The 18,566-nt window shown below is 41.0% G+C and overlaps 1 protein-coding gene across 3 annotated transcripts in view; it reads left to right on the top strand.

Moving 5' to 3' along the window:
* rspo1 (R-spondin 1) overlaps positions 1 to 17,796 on the top strand; it is a 59,110-nt gene extending 41,314 nt beyond the window's left edge. For all 3 annotated transcript variants that reach the window (XM_070551854.1, XM_015950063.3, XM_015950062.3), the window contains exons 4-6: positions 3,999 to 4,142; positions 5,643 to 5,867; positions 16,289 to 17,796. In XM_070551854.1, coding sequence (XP_070407955.1) covers positions 3,999 to 4,142; positions 5,643 to 5,867; positions 16,289 to 16,461 — 542 coding nt within the window. In that variant the 3' untranslated portion in view covers positions 16,462 to 17,796. The remainder of the gene's footprint in view (positions 1 to 3,998; positions 4,143 to 5,642; positions 5,868 to 16,288) is intronic.
* Positions 17,797 to 18,566: the final 770 nt, after the last annotated feature.

Genomic DNA, 18,566 nt, shown 5'->3' with positions numbered 1-18,566 from the left:
GTTCTGACCCATCCAGCATTCCATGCGAAAGCACTGCCCCTATTCCATATTCTTAGTGCTGAGCCAGCCTCCTCAACTCAGCCACATATTCAGCCACAGTTTCTCCGGTCTTTTGCATTCTGGAGTTGAATTTAAATCTCTGCACAATCTGGCTTGGCTTGGGGCTGAAATGAGTCTGGAGTATTTGTATGAGCTCATCATAAGTTTTATCTTTCGGCGTTTCCGGGCTTAACAAGCTCCTCAGCAAGCTGTATGTAGCCGAACCCACTCCACTTAACAAAACAGCTTTCTTTTATCAGCGTCATCTATCTCATTTGCCTCGAAAAAAAAAAAACCTCCAGCATCTCTCTGTATTCCTCCCAAGACTGGGATTCTCTGGCAAAAGGACTCACCGTTCCTATCGCGGCCGCCATGGTTTTGTTTCCTTTTTTCTTTTTTCCTTTTTTTTTTCACTTTTTCCCCCTCTGAAGCAGCTCCTCCGGTCGCCGGCACTTCCTTGCCTCGCCGCGCCCTGTAGCTCCGCTGTTTCTTTCCAGCTGTCGCTTCTTTATCCTCATCCCCAATTTATGTGATATCTTGGGGGAAGAACCAGCGTATACTCCAGTAACTCAGTTACTGTTGAACCTTTATGCTGCTGCGTTCACAGGGAACTCACATACAACAACTACGCGTCTTCTTCTGGTCTACCCAGAGGTCACAAAGAACTAACCGGCACAACAATGCTCCCCCTAGTGGCTCTTAGCCACAAAACACTTTTTAGACACCACTACAGTTTCATGACTATTTGCTGCATACCCAGTTCAAAATAATCCCATAAAAGCCAAATCCAATAGAATTTGGGCATTGTAACGATCCTCGCGGTGGTAACGAGCAGGTTTGGCTCACTAAGACATCGGCTAGAACAATGGCCACGCTCCAAGATGTTAATAAACTACTTTCATTCTCTTACTTGTGGCAGAGAACCCCCCCACACACCCATCCCATGTGTGTGCAGAATCAATGATTGGACTGAAATCTCAATGAAAACACTTTTACTGTGTTGTGTTTGTTTTTAATCAAACTATGTCTGCATTTTTATTTTTTTCGTTTGGCTCTTGTCTGCAGGGCTCATGTGAGGACACGGTGTTTGCTGTGCACAGCGTTTTAGTTTAGTGCCCTCCGTTTCCTAAGACTTGCATTAAACAAAATAATTTAGGCATTTTCTGACATTAAAAAGAAAGTAGAAAACATTTGATTTCATATAATGTAATCCATTTTTTACATTTTAATGAGTGCATCGATTGTTTCCGCCCTAATAAAACGAGGCTTCCTCTTCTGAATAATTACAACCAGCTTAGTTTCTCTTGTATAATAAAGTTTAACAGACAAACCCTCAGGCCTCAATAAAATTTGGCTAAAAAGACGGGATTTTCTCCTGTTAGCAACAAATTCATTCTAATTTGTATTTGTTTTCAATTCAAAATCCATTCAGCATCCAAGTTTGCAGCAACAAAGGGATACATCTTCCTTTTAAGTAGCTTTCCGAGGCACTTGGTTGCTATCTGGATTATTATCCAATCATCTGTCGTTATACATGTCATTCATGAATGTCTTGTTAGCAACATTTGTATCAAATTATGAGGCTACAAACATCAGTGAAGTCAAATTTAGCTGTCAAAGGGCTCAAAGAAAACATAATGGGTAGCAGGAGGCAAAAATATTTGGACTCCACTGAGGCGTTTGATTTTAAATCCTTTCTGAATTTGTCGTCATTTCCAGTGTGGTCATTTTTAGGTTTCGAAGATAGGAATAAAACGAGTCCAGATTTCTGCACATACACTAATTCACAGATGTCTCGGTTTTTATCATTTTTGAAAGAATCATTAGAATAAACATGTTTCTTTAAAGCAAAGTATATTTTGGATTTAGGCCTTGCATTTGAAATGTATTAGAAATCTTTCAAATTGTACTCTTCTCATTTACCAAACGTACTTAGGCTCAGGTCTGTGTGTTTTTCGAGCATAGGGACAATCGTATGCATTGTGTGGTATTTCTCATTTTGTACTTGTGCGTAGAAACGTTCCTAAATGTAAGAACAGCTCTGACCGTGCAAAGGAACAGCAACGGGGAAGAGCAATACCGAATGTCTCAGTCATCCAAATGTGTTTCTCATCCACAAATTTTTTTTATCCAGTATGTAATTTGGAAAAACTGCATTTTTGCACAATTGGTGCTAAAACCAATAAAAGACACCAGTGACCGACAGTAATCTGACATTATGTCATGGCAGTTCTGCGTTATTGGAAGATTTACCAGAACGTGCTGTCTGGAGGGAACGCGTTCTCTGTGAGCGCACTAGGAAATCCTTCCCCTATGCTTGGATTTGGGACCCCTTGTGGTGCAACAGACAAACCTTACAAATTTGATCCCAGTTCATATTTTATTTTAAAACTATGAAAACCTTCCTGAACCTCCTCTGCTCCCAGATCATACACGCCGCGGTGCCAAGGTAACCAGACTGAATGACATCACAGAGGCTGCACTCTCAGACAACATTTCCAAATATAACTCCAAACAGAACGACTCCTTAAATGTAAATGACAACTTTACGATTTATCAAATCCGTTTCTTTGTTTATTTCTAACAGGAACCTCTCCTCTTTCCCGACCACGTTTTTAACCTCTGTAAACCAGTGTTTCGATCTTGTTGTCAATACAGTTTCTTATTTTTAAAAAAAGATAATGAATAAATAAAAAAAAAACAGGGAATCCCCTCATGTGCTGAGGACGTAGCGTGACCAAATATGGTTAATTGAGGGTGTTTCTCTGTGCAAATGGCTGTCAACCAAGGGCGCCCCCAAGGGGTGGCCACCCATAGAAAAATGCTGGCCCCCCAGGAAAAGCCAGTGTTAATGAATCACATTAATGTTCAGTCAAACCATATATTATTCTTGGTTATTCAAGACATAATTGTAAAACAAAATAAAAATATTACAATTAATGAGTAAAGAAATAATCAGAATAAAAAATATGCATATGTTTCTGCTACTCACCATTTTAAAAACCATTTTTGTGAACACAGCAACACAGGTAAATAAACCTAAAAAAATTAAATATTTGATTAAATTTGGGGTAAAATTTTAAAGAACTGAAATGTATTTTTATAAAATGATTGCATTTGTAAAATGTAAGTTAAATGTTTTGGACATGTACTGTTATTTTAACAAAAATGAATAAAGGTGCAACGCAGTACATTGCCACAGGCTAAATTCTCCCAGAGTTACCACAAGGACCAGTTTGGTGTGCCTCCCCAAAAATTTCTTTGGCCCCATCTGGCCACCCCTATCAAAATTTTCTGGAGGCGCCCCTGCTGTCAACAGGCACGAGCACCTGAGTACGCACAAGTGGGATTAATCAACAGCTGATAGCGGAGGAACATCCGTACGAGAGGCCACCGCACATTTCACAATTCAGGCTTTGGGCTGAACATTCTAAATTTCATTTGTAGGATTAAATATAGGAACGTTTCTACGAACGTTTGATGAATTAGGCCCCAGGTTTTGCAGACAGACTGATCCTGTACTAGAAAAAGTTTTAAAAACATTTATTTGAGTACCCAATAAATCTCTGGGAGGGTATTTGTTTTTGCTCTGTCTCTCAAGAATGGTGAATATGAAATATTCATGCTATATCCTGAGAGAACTCAATGAAAACACACTTCTGTGTTTTAGAATGTCATGAACCTTACCCACGCTTTACATAAATTTATATATCTGTAAAAATAGTAACTGTACGATGTGTTTTTTGGGTGAAATACACGTAGGTTTGCATTGTGTAAATGTTATATAGGGTTATTTGTGGATTTTATTGTGTGAGGGCAGCTATTCTCCAGGGGAAACAAAGTATTTCATATTGTTTTCTATCAAATTTAGTCTCTAAATCTAGTCTTGATACATAAACATTATTTTGCAAACTAAAAATGATTCTTTTCATGATCTCTTTTTTGTCTCTGTTTTTCAGAGTGTAAAATAGACAATTGTGAAGCATGTTTCAATCGCAATTTTTGCACAAAATGTAAGGAGGGCTTGTATTCACACAGTGGGCGATGTTATGTCAGCTGCCCTCCAGGCCTGCACACCGACAATGAGACCATGGAGTGCATCGGTGAGTATTTTTACCAAATCGATGTAGTACTTAATCCATATTAGTTCCCACATGCCCTCAGCTGAAGGTATTAAAGCTGCTATAGCAAATCAGGAAAACCAGCGTAAAAGACTTTTTTTCATGCCTCTTAACGTTCTAACATAGCATAGCTATAAATATTATCTAGATGTTTTAAAAAAATACAAAGTAATTAAGTGGTTCTCTCGCATTTGTCTAAAAACCACAGCAAATAAGACGGTTGTGGCAGAGAGCAATGATTGGACCATCTGCTGAATCGCTTTACTTTCCTGGGTCATCCATTCATAACGCTCGCTTATTTAGCACCAGAACACTACTGGTGTGACAGGTTCTCCGCTCATTATTATCCAACACATTCTCACACCCGAAGCGGCTAAAACTAACGATGGGTGACTGAGCATTTGTTTCCAACGCGTCAGGAGGCTCCAGCACGTCGGGAGGCTCCGCATGATGCCAGAACGTCGGTTTTCGAAGCCAGCGGGAAAATGCACATTTTACAGATATTTAACCTCTAACCTTTTGCTATTTAACCTTTCCCTCACCCCCATCCAAACCTTAACCCAGTTTCGCGTTCTAAATTTCTCGTTAACCATGTTTGAGAGGGACGACACAACTAGAAACATAGTTTTGCATGCGCAAGTGGGTTAAGGTTAGGATGGGGGTGATGGGAAGGTTAAATAGCAAGAGGGTAAAAGTCAGGTGTAATCACCCTTTTACAGCGGGCGTCAGAAAGCGACGCTCTGGCACAGCGCTCCCAATGTGCCGGAAACAACAACTTGGTCACCCAACGTAAGTTTTAGCCACTTCGGGTGTGAGAATGTGTTGTAATATCAGTGAAGAAGAAACGTTTTCTGGAGACATATTACCGTAATAAGTGTAGTAAGTGCTCCTTACTGTAACACCCAAGAGCGCTAGCATGAGATATGACAATGTTTTATCTACTTATCAACTTACTGTGTACGGACTCATCTTTGCTCGTAATCTTCTGGTGCCGATCCATAACTGGCAGAGGCCATGAAACTCATGGAACGGCAGTGAGAAAGTAACTTTTTGCTTAGTGCAGCAATCAAATTTGACCACAGGGTGTCATATTTCACCTTTAATGTTAAACAATAATCAAACATGCCCAATTGGTTTGTTATTTCTTTTTAATCAACAACGTTAACTGTGAAACATCCTAGTTTTGCTGCAGAAAACACAACAGCAAAAATCCAAAAGCCTTTTAAGGGTTCTGGCCTTTTGGATTTTTAGCTTTTTCCTTCAAATTAACGCATCCACATTCATCATGAGCACTGTGATGGCAATACATTTTCTGCTTCTTAGCAACCGTCCAAACCCGATCCTATTCCGCTATAAATCCATCAACATTACACTGAGTTAAACTTACTGAGGTATGAAAAGCAGACAGAAAATTTGAAACAAATCTGTGATGCTAAAGTCACGGACCATTCGCTCAGCCGCTTGCATATTTTTTGGTCCCAGGTCAGCGTGCTTCAGAGTGTGAACTGGGAGAATGGAGCCAATGGAGTTCCTGTATGAAGAAGAACAAAACATGTGGATTTAAGAGAGGTTCCCAGTCCCGGGTTCGTTCACCCCTCCCTCAGATTCACAGTCCGGACCCCTCCCCTTCACTTGTGACCTCACAGACGTGCGTCCCAGAGGCTGAACGGAGGCAGTGCAATGTGACCAGAACACCTTGTGTGAGAGGTAAAACCACACCCACCTTTAATGAATGCAAATCATGTTTGAGACTCATGGTATTTAAAAGAAAGGACATTTTAGGCTTTGCAATCAGGCGATTGCTTTCAGACAAATGGAAATTAAAGCAATTCTATTGTTTAAAACCACATTTTCCTTTTTGTTGTTGAATAAAGGCAGCTTGAGGGTTCTGTAGCATACCATTAAGCCTGTGCCGTCTTTGACTTGCTTTCCTACGCCCTTTTTAGAAGACACATCATGCCGGCGTAACACCGCCTTCATCATGTGTATTATGAACACGCCGTGGGGGATGGCGATATGGGAATCTTGTGGCATTCATGTCATTCATTTTGAGCCCCAACAAAGTTCCATATACTTTATAGAGGCTGAAAAATCTAATTATGGAGGGTAATTATTCCTCCTAATTATGGAGGGAGGTTACTACTGTAACTCTCTTTTCACGTGTCTGAGCAGAACCTCCCTGAACCGTCAGCAGGTGGTTCAGAAGGCCTGTGCTCGGCTTCTGACCAAGTCCTCCAAACACACCCGCATCACCCCGCTTCTCCTCCAGCTTAACTGGCTGCCTGTCAACTTCAGGGTTCATTTCAAGATCCTGGTTCTGGTCTAAAGGGCCTTACATGGACAAGCACCATCTTACATTGGTGATCTTCCCAGTCCCTACACCCCCAGTAGGTCCCTGAGGTCCAGTGATCAAAGCCTACTGGTTGTGCAGCGCCAGGCTAAAGACCAAAGGTGACAGATCATTTGCTGCTGTGGCCCCCAGACTCTGGAACTCTCTCCCACTGAGCCTGAGATCAGTGGACTCAGTGGTCTCCTTTAAAAAACAGCTGAAGACTCACTTGTCCAGGATGGTTTTGGTGTGACCTTCTTCACCACTCTCTCTTTATTCTGCTCTCCCCACCTATTCCACTTCCTCAGGATCCACTGATTTCCCTCTTTCCTATTCATTCTCTTTTTCTTTACATTTTTAATCACAATTGTCTATTTTTTGCTCATTTTAAATATATTTTTAATCTTTTTCTAAATTCTTTTTCATATTTTGCTTTTGTGAAGCGTCTCGTGAATTTTATCCTGAGAGGCGCTATAGAAAAGATCTCCTCTTCCTCTTCCTCTTCTTCTTCTTCTTCTTCTTCTTCTTCTTTTTCATCTTCTTCATCTTCTTCTTCTTCTTCTTCTTCATCTTCTTCTTCTTCATCTTCTTCTTCTTCTTCATCTTCTTCTTCATCATCTCCTTCTTCATCTCCTTCTTCTTCTTCTTCATCTCCTTCTTCTTCTTCTTCATCTCCTTCTTCTTCTTCTTCATCTCCTTCTTCTTCTTCATCTTCTTCTTCTTAATCTTCTTCTTCTTCTTCTTCTTCTTCTTTTAATTGTTAAAGAAAAATCCTTGAATAAAAACAACTCATTATTCAAATGCATCATTCTGCCTGTAATCTGCAGTGTGCAGCTGATTGGGCTTTATTTGGCAGAGGACTCTCTTGAAATGACCACATGTCAACAATAAGCTTCATCCTCCAGCCAAGCAGATGAAGGGCGGACATTACGCATCACAAAGCTGGATCTGGATCAGAGCTAGAGAGAGGGGGAGTTGTTTGCTCTGCAGACCCGTGAAACGCGAGGTTTACGTCGTCATGCACAGCAGCTTTCTCCGCAGCAGGTTGTCAGTCTCACCACTCGGCTGCCATTATCTACTTTAAGAACAGTTTATAGGTTTCTCTTGGCCTCATTTGCTGCCGAGGCCATTAGATGACAAATCTGGCAAAACTGTACAGGCCAAGTTGATCGAAAAGTGCAGCTAAAGCAGCAACATTCCTGGTTAATTGCCTTGAATTACTTGATCTAAACAAAATGGAAAAAAAAAACCAAATGACCAGTTTGACCTTTTTAATTTTAAATAACGAGTCTCTTGAGTAATAACTATCTGAAGGCTTTTGCTAATTAGCAGATGACAGCGAATTACCTTGTCTCTAAATGCCCCCATATGTCAGTCTTCTTAACTCAATCCATCAATTTTCACAAGAGCTCCAGCTGTAAAATCGTTTACAAGAGCTAGGAGAACTTTAAAGGAGAAATACTAAAAGCCTTTATTAGACAGTGGCACGCTTAGGAGGATTCGCCCACGGCGGCAGCAGCAACATTTGCACAGTGTTGGCAACAGCGCAGACGTTTCAACATGCAACAGATGACATTTCTGATACGCTGTATGTGAGTAAACACGGTGCAGGTTTGCATATTATGTTACCGTTCTCTAAACTTGGAAAGTTCTTCTGGGGGTTCTGGGTCTAAACAATAGAACATGATCTGACATTGAAGAGGGGTGGGGGGGCTTGTAAATGTCCGACGAAGAGTGGGCTCGTCACTGGATGAGCTTTTACGGCACAACATGAGAAACGAGAAGCGTGTTTATTCCTCCTTCCTGGAACAAAAAACGTCTTTTGAGGTTCAGAACTATAATTACCAGTGAAATATTATAAACTGGCCTTTCTAAACATAGTTCAAATGCAGCTCGTATATGAAAAAAGTCATGTGCTTTTCACATGAGTCGTGTTAATGTGAAGGAGCTTTCTTTTCCAAATTTTTTTATTATTCTGTGCTAAACACGAATGCAAATTGCTGCAAAAATGCAAAAGAATGGATTTACATTTGCAAGATAATTCACGGGGGATGGTGCCTTTACTCCATAGAGCAAGTTCACGTGGGTAAGAGAGAGCACAGCTGTGGATTCATCTGTGGGAGCTGGCTGGCAGGCGGGCTGAATAAAACACAGGGGGCAGATGCTGTACAACATTAGTGATTTAGTAGTCTGCAGATCTCACGCTTTGTGTTGATTTGGCTGCAACTTTCCCCCCACGCACACTCTTTTCCTTTCCTGCAGCTCCACAAAACAGTCTCACGCAAAGGAATTTTCTGGATGTGTTATTGCATTTGTCAAGCAAAGCTGTTTAGTTTGGATGGAGAGGAGGAGTAATCAGCACCGTCATGAACCGGTGGAGTCCCCCTCTCTTGGCTCCAGTAGTGATTTGTTAGAGGAGTAATTAAGTCCTTACACAGTTAGCGCACAAATGTTTTTGAGGACTCTTCAAACGGGCTTCGCTCTTTTACTTTGTGTCTCGTTGAATTTCATTTTCAGCTTTATACAACAGCTTCCATAAATGATCAATTTATTGATAGAAGCCAGTAATTATGAGCTTAGTGACGACTCTGCTAAATTTTAAGCTAATGAGACAAAACCAGCTGTGACTTTGTGTGGCTCAGTGGGGACGGAAAGTTGCCGTTAGGTTTGTCCACTTTCTGCTCCATCAAAAACACATTCCCGCTCTGAAAATGTCCTCTCTCTTTGCAGAGGTGTTTTGTTGACCTTTGAGTAAGGTGTCTTACGCGTCTTGCCCAAGGACACAACAGCAGCATATTCCCGGCACCCACCAGAGAATGCTGCTGTTGTGTCCTTGGGCAAGACACTTAACCCGGCTTGTCTGCTGGTGGTGGCCTCGCCTCTGTCGGTGCGCCCCATGGCAGTTGTGGCTACATCATAGCTCATCCTCACCAGCGTGTGAATGGGTGAATGACTTATTCTGTTGTGAAGTGCCTTGGGCGGTCGTAGTACCTAACCTGAAAGAAGTTCTTTGATCTGTTCCATAGATATCTTCTGCCCCCCCCCCCCCCCCCCCATCCCATTTTTTTAATGTTTGTTTGTTTTTATTTATTTGGCAGACGCTTTTATCCAAAGCGACTTACAATTTATAACCTATAGGGCGTGTTGTGATCTGTGGGGGAAACTGGAGTACCCGGAGGAAACCCACGCATGCATGGGGAGAACACGCAACTCCGTGCAGAAAGGCCGCAGCCGAGTTTCGAACCTGCAACCTTCATGCTGCGAGGCAACAGTGCTAACCACTGCGCCGCCATGCAGCCCATGCAGGAATAGCAGTGCTGTTGACAAATTACAGGAAGTGGCATGCTGACCAATCACAGCCATGCACTCTCCGTACTTTCGACATGCAGTTAGGACATTGGGCATATCTTCATCACCCTCTGTGGGCCTGCTGCTGAGTGCTTGTGTCAGCTGCTTGTGATAATGTTGCTCGTCTCCATGCAGCCGCAGATGGAGAATAAATAACTAAGTTTATGTCAGCCATCTTTAAATTGGCAGTGTGTAGTTTCTTGTCACTAGGGGGAAGTACAGACATTTCAGGATAGTTTCACACCATACCGCCATGACTGTCGCTCGTTTAAAAAAAAAGTTACAGTAAATGTTAACTGTGGAGATGAAAGCATGCAACCTCAGCGTTACTCAGGCCCTGTCCACACGTAGCCAGGGATCTGCCAAAACGTAGATATTTTTCTACGTTTTGGCCTGTCATCCACACGAAAACGGAGTTTTTTCACACAAAAACTGATCTTTTTAAAAACCCCGGCCAAAGTGAAGATCTGCGTTTTCTCCGTTTTGGGTGTCTGCGTGTGGACAGACAAAACCGGAGTTTTAAGGTCCGCAACGTCACTTTCCGCGACAAAAAAATGCTGACATCACGTGTGCGACCTGTGTTTGCACTAGCCGACAGCATGGATGCCCTCAGAGCTGCGCTCGCTTTATCAATTGTCCAAGCGCTTTTTGCTTGCTTGTTTTTGCAAGCCGAATTACTGCTCCTTGCGGAAGACCACAGACGAAGGACGAGGTTAAGAACGGGGGAAGTACTGCCGCCTACAGGTCTGGCATGTCCTTAACAACGTATTTATCCGGGTACGTGTGGACAGAGTTTTTTTTAACAACGAGGTGGTTTTTGGAGGGGCGGATGTTCGTTTAAAAAAACCCGGCTACGTGTGGACTAGGCCTGTCTTTGATGGTCCTTCAGTTAATTGAACCAAGAGAATGCAACGCTGATTGTAGTTTTCTGGCGTTGTAGTTGTCAGATCTGCTTGGGGTCCTGCGCCTGCCGATGATGTCATCACACTACTGCAATACTGCTCGGCCAAAATATATCGCATCGCTGTTCTTTCACATATGTTTTGGAAAGAGTTTAGCAGTTTTGCCTGCTGGTGGTGGTCGGAGGGACCGGTGGCGCCAGTGTTCAGCAGGCCTCGCCTCTGTCAGTGCGCCCCAGGGCAGCTGTAGCTACATCGTAGCTCATCCCCACCATTGTGTGACTGTGTGTGTGTGAATGACTGAATATGCCTTGGGGGGGGGGGGGGGGGGGGGGGTTGTAAAACCCTAAGAAGGCGCTATACAATTACAGGTCATTTACCATTTAAATGTTTTTGAATGTGTTAACGTAACTTCCGCAAGTTGTAACTTCAGCCAATCATCTAGTGTGACGTCATCAACAGGCGCAGGACCAGGAGCTGGCCATGAGGAAAGAAAGAAAAGAAAGAAAACGATCTTTTATATAGTGCCTCTCAAGATAAAAATCACGAGGCGCTTCACAAATAAATATTTAAAAAATAAATTATCAAAAATATTTCAAATAAATGATTAAAAATATGTTTAAAATGACAGAAAAAAGGTAAAAATTGCGATTAAAATAATGTAAGGAAAGGAAGAGAGAACATGAATAGGAATGAGGGAAATCAGTGGATCGCAGGGGAAACGTGGCGTCTAAAATAACGCCCCACAAAAACGCCAGACCTACGCCCTATGTACCTTAGACTCAATTTTTATGGTTATGTTACGAAACCGAATGACTTAATGATTTAATTCATTTTCAACAACATTTTGATGGATGTTTCCAGAGATTAACGGTAAAAACTACATAGTCTCTTTAATTGGACTGACTGTCCATAATGAATCAGTTGCACGGGAATAAGCAGCAAATCGTTTCTGAAAGTTTCATTGGCTTATGTCAATAAATAGTAAATTAAGTCACTCATACACAAAGGCATAGGTCACTTTTTGGTGGTGACAACATAGCTGACAAACTGCTACACCAACAGGATTTTAGGAAGGTCAGACATTTACCGAATACTGGAGCTTTTGGCACTCATTCACTTTCTTCTCTCTTTGTAAAGAGACTTTCTGCACATATGATCCCAACAAACATCATTCACATTACCTACATTTCCTTAGATACACAAAATAAAAAAAACTTCATTGTGTTAAAACTTCACTGGCTCTTCAGGTTGCCGCTGAAAATTACTGGACTCTTGGCAATGTTTATCTCATTACGACTGTGATTTTAAGGTGATTTAGTCACACAACTCTTCTCTCTCAGTCTGTTGAAAATCAAGTCACAATGCCGTTTGTGTTTTTTTGTAGCAATTATACTCTTTAGAGTTTGGGGGACAGATGTGAGCCAGAAAGCAAGCAGAGATGAGAATGGAGGGGGTTTGAGGGTGTGTCAAGTGGGAAGTAGAAACTGAAATTAAACAGATGGAGAGACTACAAACAGATTGGCCCCATGTGTTAAACTACAGCCGTGCTTTGAGGTGACTGTTAATGTTGACATGCTAACACGCTATGAAAGCTCTAGTTTGCTTAGAGACAGTCAAGGCTGCAGGTGTTTTAGTTGTTATTTGCAAACAGAACGTGGAAACCTGAATGCTCCTCCTCTCATTGTATAATGATTTGTGCTGCAGATAAAAAGTAAGTAAGTAAGTAAATTTTATTTATATAGCACTAATCACAGACATGGAATCACAAAGTGTTCACATTGATCAAAACAAAATAAAACAAAGTCATAAAATCATAAATAGATTAACATCATAAAATTAAAATCCTCTCAAAACAGAATCAGATTAACGCCAGAAAAAAATAAAGTCATAAAATTATAAAATTTCATAAACAGATGAAAGATTAAAGGTTTGAGTTAAAGATAAGAAGACTAAAGATTTAGGTAAAAGCAGCTTTAAATAAAAGGGTCTTCAGCTGTTTTTTAAAAGTGTCCAGACTGTCAATGCTGCGTAAGGATAAAGGAAGATCGTTCCAGAGTCGGGGTGCAACAGTCTGGAAGGAGCGATCACCTCGACTTTTATATCTGGTCTTTGGAACTTCTAGAAGGTTCTGGTGTGTGGACCCGAGGGCTCGGGTTGGAGCATAAGGCTTTAACAATTCAGTAGCCTGACCATGTAGAGCCCTGAAAGTTCTAGTCAGGATTCTAAAATGAACTCTAAAGTTAACGGGTAACCAGTGCAGAGACGTCAGAATAGGAGTGATGTGAGCTCTTCTGTTTGCTCCAGTTAGGAGCCTCGCTGCAGAGTTCTGGACCAACTGAAGGCGGTCAAGGGCTTTTTTGTTAAAACATGTGAAGAGTGTGTTACAGTAATCTAGACGGCAGGAGATAAAGGCCTTGATAACTATTTCAAGTTCATGTTTTGACACCAACCTTTGCAGTTTGGAGATATTTCTTAAATGATGAAAACAGTTTCGGACCAATGTTTTTCAGTGACTTTCAAGAGACTTTTATTGGTCAAAAATAACACCCAAATTACTTAAGTTTGTCTGGACGGCAGAGGATAAATGACCAAGTTTTAGACTAATCAGGGGAACCATGCTCTCAGGGGCAATGATCATTCAGTCTTTTCAGAGTTTAACTGAAGGAAGTTATCTTCTATCCAGCTGGTGATAGCTGATAGACACTAGTAATAAAAAGCTGTCCGTCAAAGAAATTTAACTGTTTTACACATCGTTTAAGGAGCAGGCTCACTGAGAAACAATTTTTTACTTGTTTTTGAAAATGATCATGTAGGCTGAACATGCAAATAGTCATCTACTAGCTTCTGTTAAAAATTTGACAGAAAAACATTTAGTTTGGAAAGGCTTGACAGATCTATGTCACGCTGTCACTTAACATTCCTGGACTCAAACATCTTGACTCGCGATAGTAGGGTGCTTTACTGTTCAGGAAACAGTGACATCTCAGCAGGTTGTCTTAGCTTACAGAAGCGAATCATTAGCATTAGCAACTCCACCACGCAGCAGATCTCCTTCAAACTTGAGTTATTTGTAGAGATAAAACATCAGTGATGCAGAGCAAATGGAGTTAGTGGTGGAGTCACATTGATGTTAGCCAATCAGAGGAGAGATGTCCAAATATCAGGAAATAAGACTCCAAATCTTGTTGTCTGAAGCTACTTCCTCCAGCTGTCCTCAAACAGGAGCACCAGAGTTTTTTTCCCATAGAGAACAACTTAAATAGGCATTCATTCCTACTAGAGACCGCTGCAAATATATTAAAAATGAATAAATATGACCTTTAATTGTTTTTAATTGTGCATAAAGCACATTTAAATATGTCCACGCTTCCATGTACGTAGATCTACAAAGCAAACTAGGTTTGGATTCAGTGGAACTGATAAAAGTCCCATTTAAATGAACAAAGTCAATGAAAGCAGGGAAGAGGAAACAATTACAACAAAATATTAATTAATTTTGTGTTTGAAAGACTAAACAATTTGTATTTTTTTCCACTTTTGTTATTTGTATTGGTAATCAAACACTATTAGGGATGCATCATGCAAAACTCACCTTTTGCATCGTTTTTTGCTGCCATGTAGGTCCCCATCCATTTTCAGTCAGCATTTAGTTTTAGGAACCATGTCCCTAAAACGAGCCGTTTCAAAAAGTTCTCATTTATGTCACAAAAGCAGAAATTAGAACAAAACCACCTTTCACGTGGAAGAGAGCTGCTGCTGGAAGAGCAGCAGCTCTACTCCGAGCCCTCTGGGATGTCAGAGCTTCTCAGCTTATAGCTGCCCGTTTTCTTAAAGTGACAGAACCTTGAAAAAGTTGGAAGGTACTAAAGGTAATAACACTGCTGAAATCGCTTGTGAGAGGGATTTTTTTCAAAGCTGAACATTTCATTTTCTTTAAGGATGTGTTTTTCCTTCTCGTTGATCAATTATTTTGTTTCAGCCACATGAATTGAGTGTTTAAGGTCCAAGGGAAGACATTCTCCTTTAGTGTTTTCTAGTAGACAGCAGAAGTTATGGCTCCATTAATTACAGCTAGTGGTCCAAGTCCTGAAGCAGCAAAGGAGCCCCAAACCATCGCACCATCACCACCATGTTTTACTTCTGGTGTGATGTTTTTCTCTGAAACTGATATTAGTTTTACTCCAGTCCATAGAATATTTTCCCAAATGCTTTAGAGGTCAACATGATATTTTTATTTTTGGTAAACTGAGACAGACCTTTGTGATATTTTGAGGATTTGGCTGTGGAACACTCCCATGGATGCCCTTCTTCCCCCCCTTGTACGTTTATTATTGTCTAATCTGATCTCAACTTCAAGCAAGTGAGACACTCGATGTCAGCTCAGTGGTCTAGTGGTATGAGCGTCTGCCCTGAGACTTGGAGATCGAGGTTCAAATCCCAATCGAGTCTCCAAAAACTTAGAAAAAATGCAACCCAATGCCTTCTCGCTTGACAGTCAGCATTAAGGGGTTGGATTGGGGTGTTAACTACCAAATGGTTCCCGAGCGTGGCTGTGTCTGCAGCTTACAGCTCCCCCAGGGGATGGGTGAAATGTGGAGAAGAAATTTCACAGACAACAGTGTGCGATGACTGGTGAGACTTTACATTTTAGATTTTATTCAGGGTTTCTTTTGATTTAGACTTTATTAAAAAAAATAAAAACATGGCACAATGTGTTGCATTTTGAGATCTTTTAGCCAACTTTATGTTGCCAGGTGCTATGCCAGGTGCTATTGATGTGTTAGTTCTATTGAACTGGCAGGAGTCCAGCCTGATTATGGCAAGTGAAAACTGTGGTTAAAGTTTACTTTAAGAAGAATTGTTTAATTGTCTAGACTACCATTATTATTATTGTTATGATTACGATTTTCTTTGGTCATAAGGTTGTTGAATTGGAGTTTTTTCTACATATTGAATGTTAAACTGTTAGTGAAAAATAGGGGCGGGCTTGAATAAGCTTGGCTTCCGCCCACTCCCTTTCGAACATGCCTACAACAATGTCAACTTGATTTATTATTGATTTATCTTGTGAGGTTTATTATTGATTTATATCCTGTTGTTAATTATGATGTTATTGGCATGTTGGAAATAATGATGATGATGATGATGATTTAACAAAGGGTGTGGCTACTTTTCCACACAGGGCCAGGTTGGACAGCTCTTTCCCCTCAATAAGTGAAATCATAATTTGAAAAGTGTTTTGGTCTGATATAGAAACTTGTTTACTGATCTGAAACATTTAAGTTTGATCAAAAATGATGCAATAATTTTTTCACAGTGCTGTAACTGAAGGATTGGAGCTTAGAATGGTTTTTCTTTAAAAAAAAACATAAAACCATACTTTCTGGTGCGCTGATCTCATATCTTCACTCATGGTTTTTTTGTTTATCCAAGCAGAAGCCCTGCTGCACAAATATAAATGTTGTAAATAAAAAAAGGTCAATAAATGTTGTGCAAGTCTTTCTTTGAAAAAGACTTAAACAGGTGTTTTCTGTGCATTTTCATTCCAGAGAGGAAAAACAAGGGAACTAGATCGGATGATGAAAAAAAGAGGGACAAGGGGAACGCACGTGGGCGAGGACGAGATGGTAGCAGAGGAGGAGGAGGAGGAGGAGGGAAGAGGAGGAAAGGTCAGAGCAGGACGACCACTGCTCCCAGTATCACAACCAGTGCTGTCACCTAAACGCTGAGACCTCGCCCCGGTGAGGCTTAAACCAAAACTGAGCCCGTGCCTCACCAAACAGCACCAGCCACACACAAAGAATCACTGCTGCTACGCTGCATTGTCCAAGATAAAACGAGAACTGGAGGACCGCTGCAACAAAAGAAGCTTTCTGAACATATCTTGTGGAGACTTGTCTTTGTGTTACGTTGACTCAGTGGTTTGGAGTTGAGATCACAGTGGGATAGCAAAGCCACACAGAAAACTGGTTGGATTTGGTTTGTGTCGTGAACGGACTGACAGATCTCGCTTTTCAAATGCAGAATTCTTGCTGGAAGGTCGATGCTGAAGGAAGGCTTCCTGAAGACCAATGGTGTATTTTATTCCAGCCCGTTTTTAATCACAGTAATCTGTATTTCATTTGTTTTAGTGTGATTTTTTTTTAACTTTTTTTTTTTTGGAGAGGCAGCAGATGGAGTTCCTCAACAGTCACAGGATGTGATGTATAAACAATGAACAGTATTAAGTCTTGATTCCATTATTTCCCAATGTGAGATGAAACCAAAATGAAGGCACTGGAAATGTTTTGGGGTTGTGAGGGTTTTTAGGAGGTAATCTGGAAGCATCACTCCTCAACCCATATCTGTCTGTGATTTATGTGTTTAAAAAAACAGCTTTTTTCGAGGGTTTTTCTCTTGGTTTGGAACAAAATTTTGTTTTGATCTGACAAAATATCTGCACAGAAACAAATATTTGCATGATTTTATGCTGCGTGTGTGTGCGCTTGTGTGTGTGTGTGTGTGTGTGTGTGTGTGTGTGTGTGTATGTCTGTCTAAACCCAAAGTCTTGGCTTTTAACATGCATTTCTGCACAGATTCAAGTTGGTCATTGGCATATTTTGTACACCTGCATTTACATTTGCACATGCGATGTGTCATAAAACTTGTCTTGTTGAACAAAAGAACAAAAAAAATGGACATGCACAATGATATATTAAATCCAAGTTACTATTACATAAGCCATCCAATCATCAGCTTTTCAGTTATCAGCATGTTTGCAACAGGGTCTGACAATTTTGCACAACTTTAACTTCTCCCACTGCTCATATTTCAGAACAATCAGTGTTTTACAAACATTTCCAAAAAGATGGCTTCATGACACAGGATGAAAAAAAAAAGTTTCTTCTGAGGTTATCCAAGTTTGAAATGTACATTTCTGGAAGAGGTTTCATGCTACATTATTCAATTTTTTTGTACTCTGGATTGTAAAAGTGAATATGTCAAGCTGTCTTATCAGTATTAGTATCATCATGTATTCTGTGAAAGCTTAAATAAAATTGAAGCTGGTGATGTTTCAGCTGCATTTTCTTTATATGCATTATATATATTTAATTAAGTTACAAGAAACTGATAGAAAATGTAAATGACTTAAAAATTTCTCTCTATATATTTTTTAGTTTAGGTCTTAATTTTGCCATCTATGATAAATGGCCTGTATTGCATATAGCACCATCTAGAGTCCTGGAACCCCCCAAGGTGTTTTACAACACAATCAGTCATTCACGCACATATTCACACCCTGGTGGGGATGAGCGACGATGTAGCCACAGCTGCATGAGGCACACTGACGGAGGCGAGGCTGCCTTGCACTGGCGCCACCGGTCCCTCCAACCACCACCAGATATGTACTCCTCCTCAGTGGCCTAGTGACATAGTGTCCGCCCTGGGACCGGGAGATCTGGGTTCAAATCCACAGTCGCCTCATACCAAAGACTTCAAAAAAATGGGACCCAGTGCCTGCCCACTTGACCCTCAGCTTTAAGGGGTTGGATTGGGGGGTTAAGCCACCAAATAGTTCCCGAGCACGGCCATATCTGCAGCTCGCTGCTCCCCACGAGGATAGGTCAAGTGCAGAGATGTAATTTCACCATTGTGTGATGACTAATGGGCCTTTAACTTAATCTCTCCTTGATCACGTCACACTACGGACCACAGCTATAATCAGGGTAAGATTTGGCTCATGTCCCAAAAGACAAAAGTTTCAGATGCAAGGGGCTGGAATGGGCTTCCTGCATAGGGTGGCTGAGTTCAGCCTTAAAAACAATCTGATGAGCTCCATCATCAGAG

Source organism: Nothobranchius furzeri, chromosome 5 (assembly GCF_043380555.1).
Source record: "Nothobranchius furzeri strain GRZ-AD chromosome 5, NfurGRZ-RIMD1, whole genome shotgun sequence".
Lineage (NCBI taxonomy): Eukaryota > Metazoa > Chordata > Actinopteri > Cyprinodontiformes > Nothobranchiidae > Nothobranchius > Nothobranchius furzeri.
Note: the sequence above shows the minus strand (reverse complement) of the source record. Positions and strands in the feature narration are given on the sequence as shown.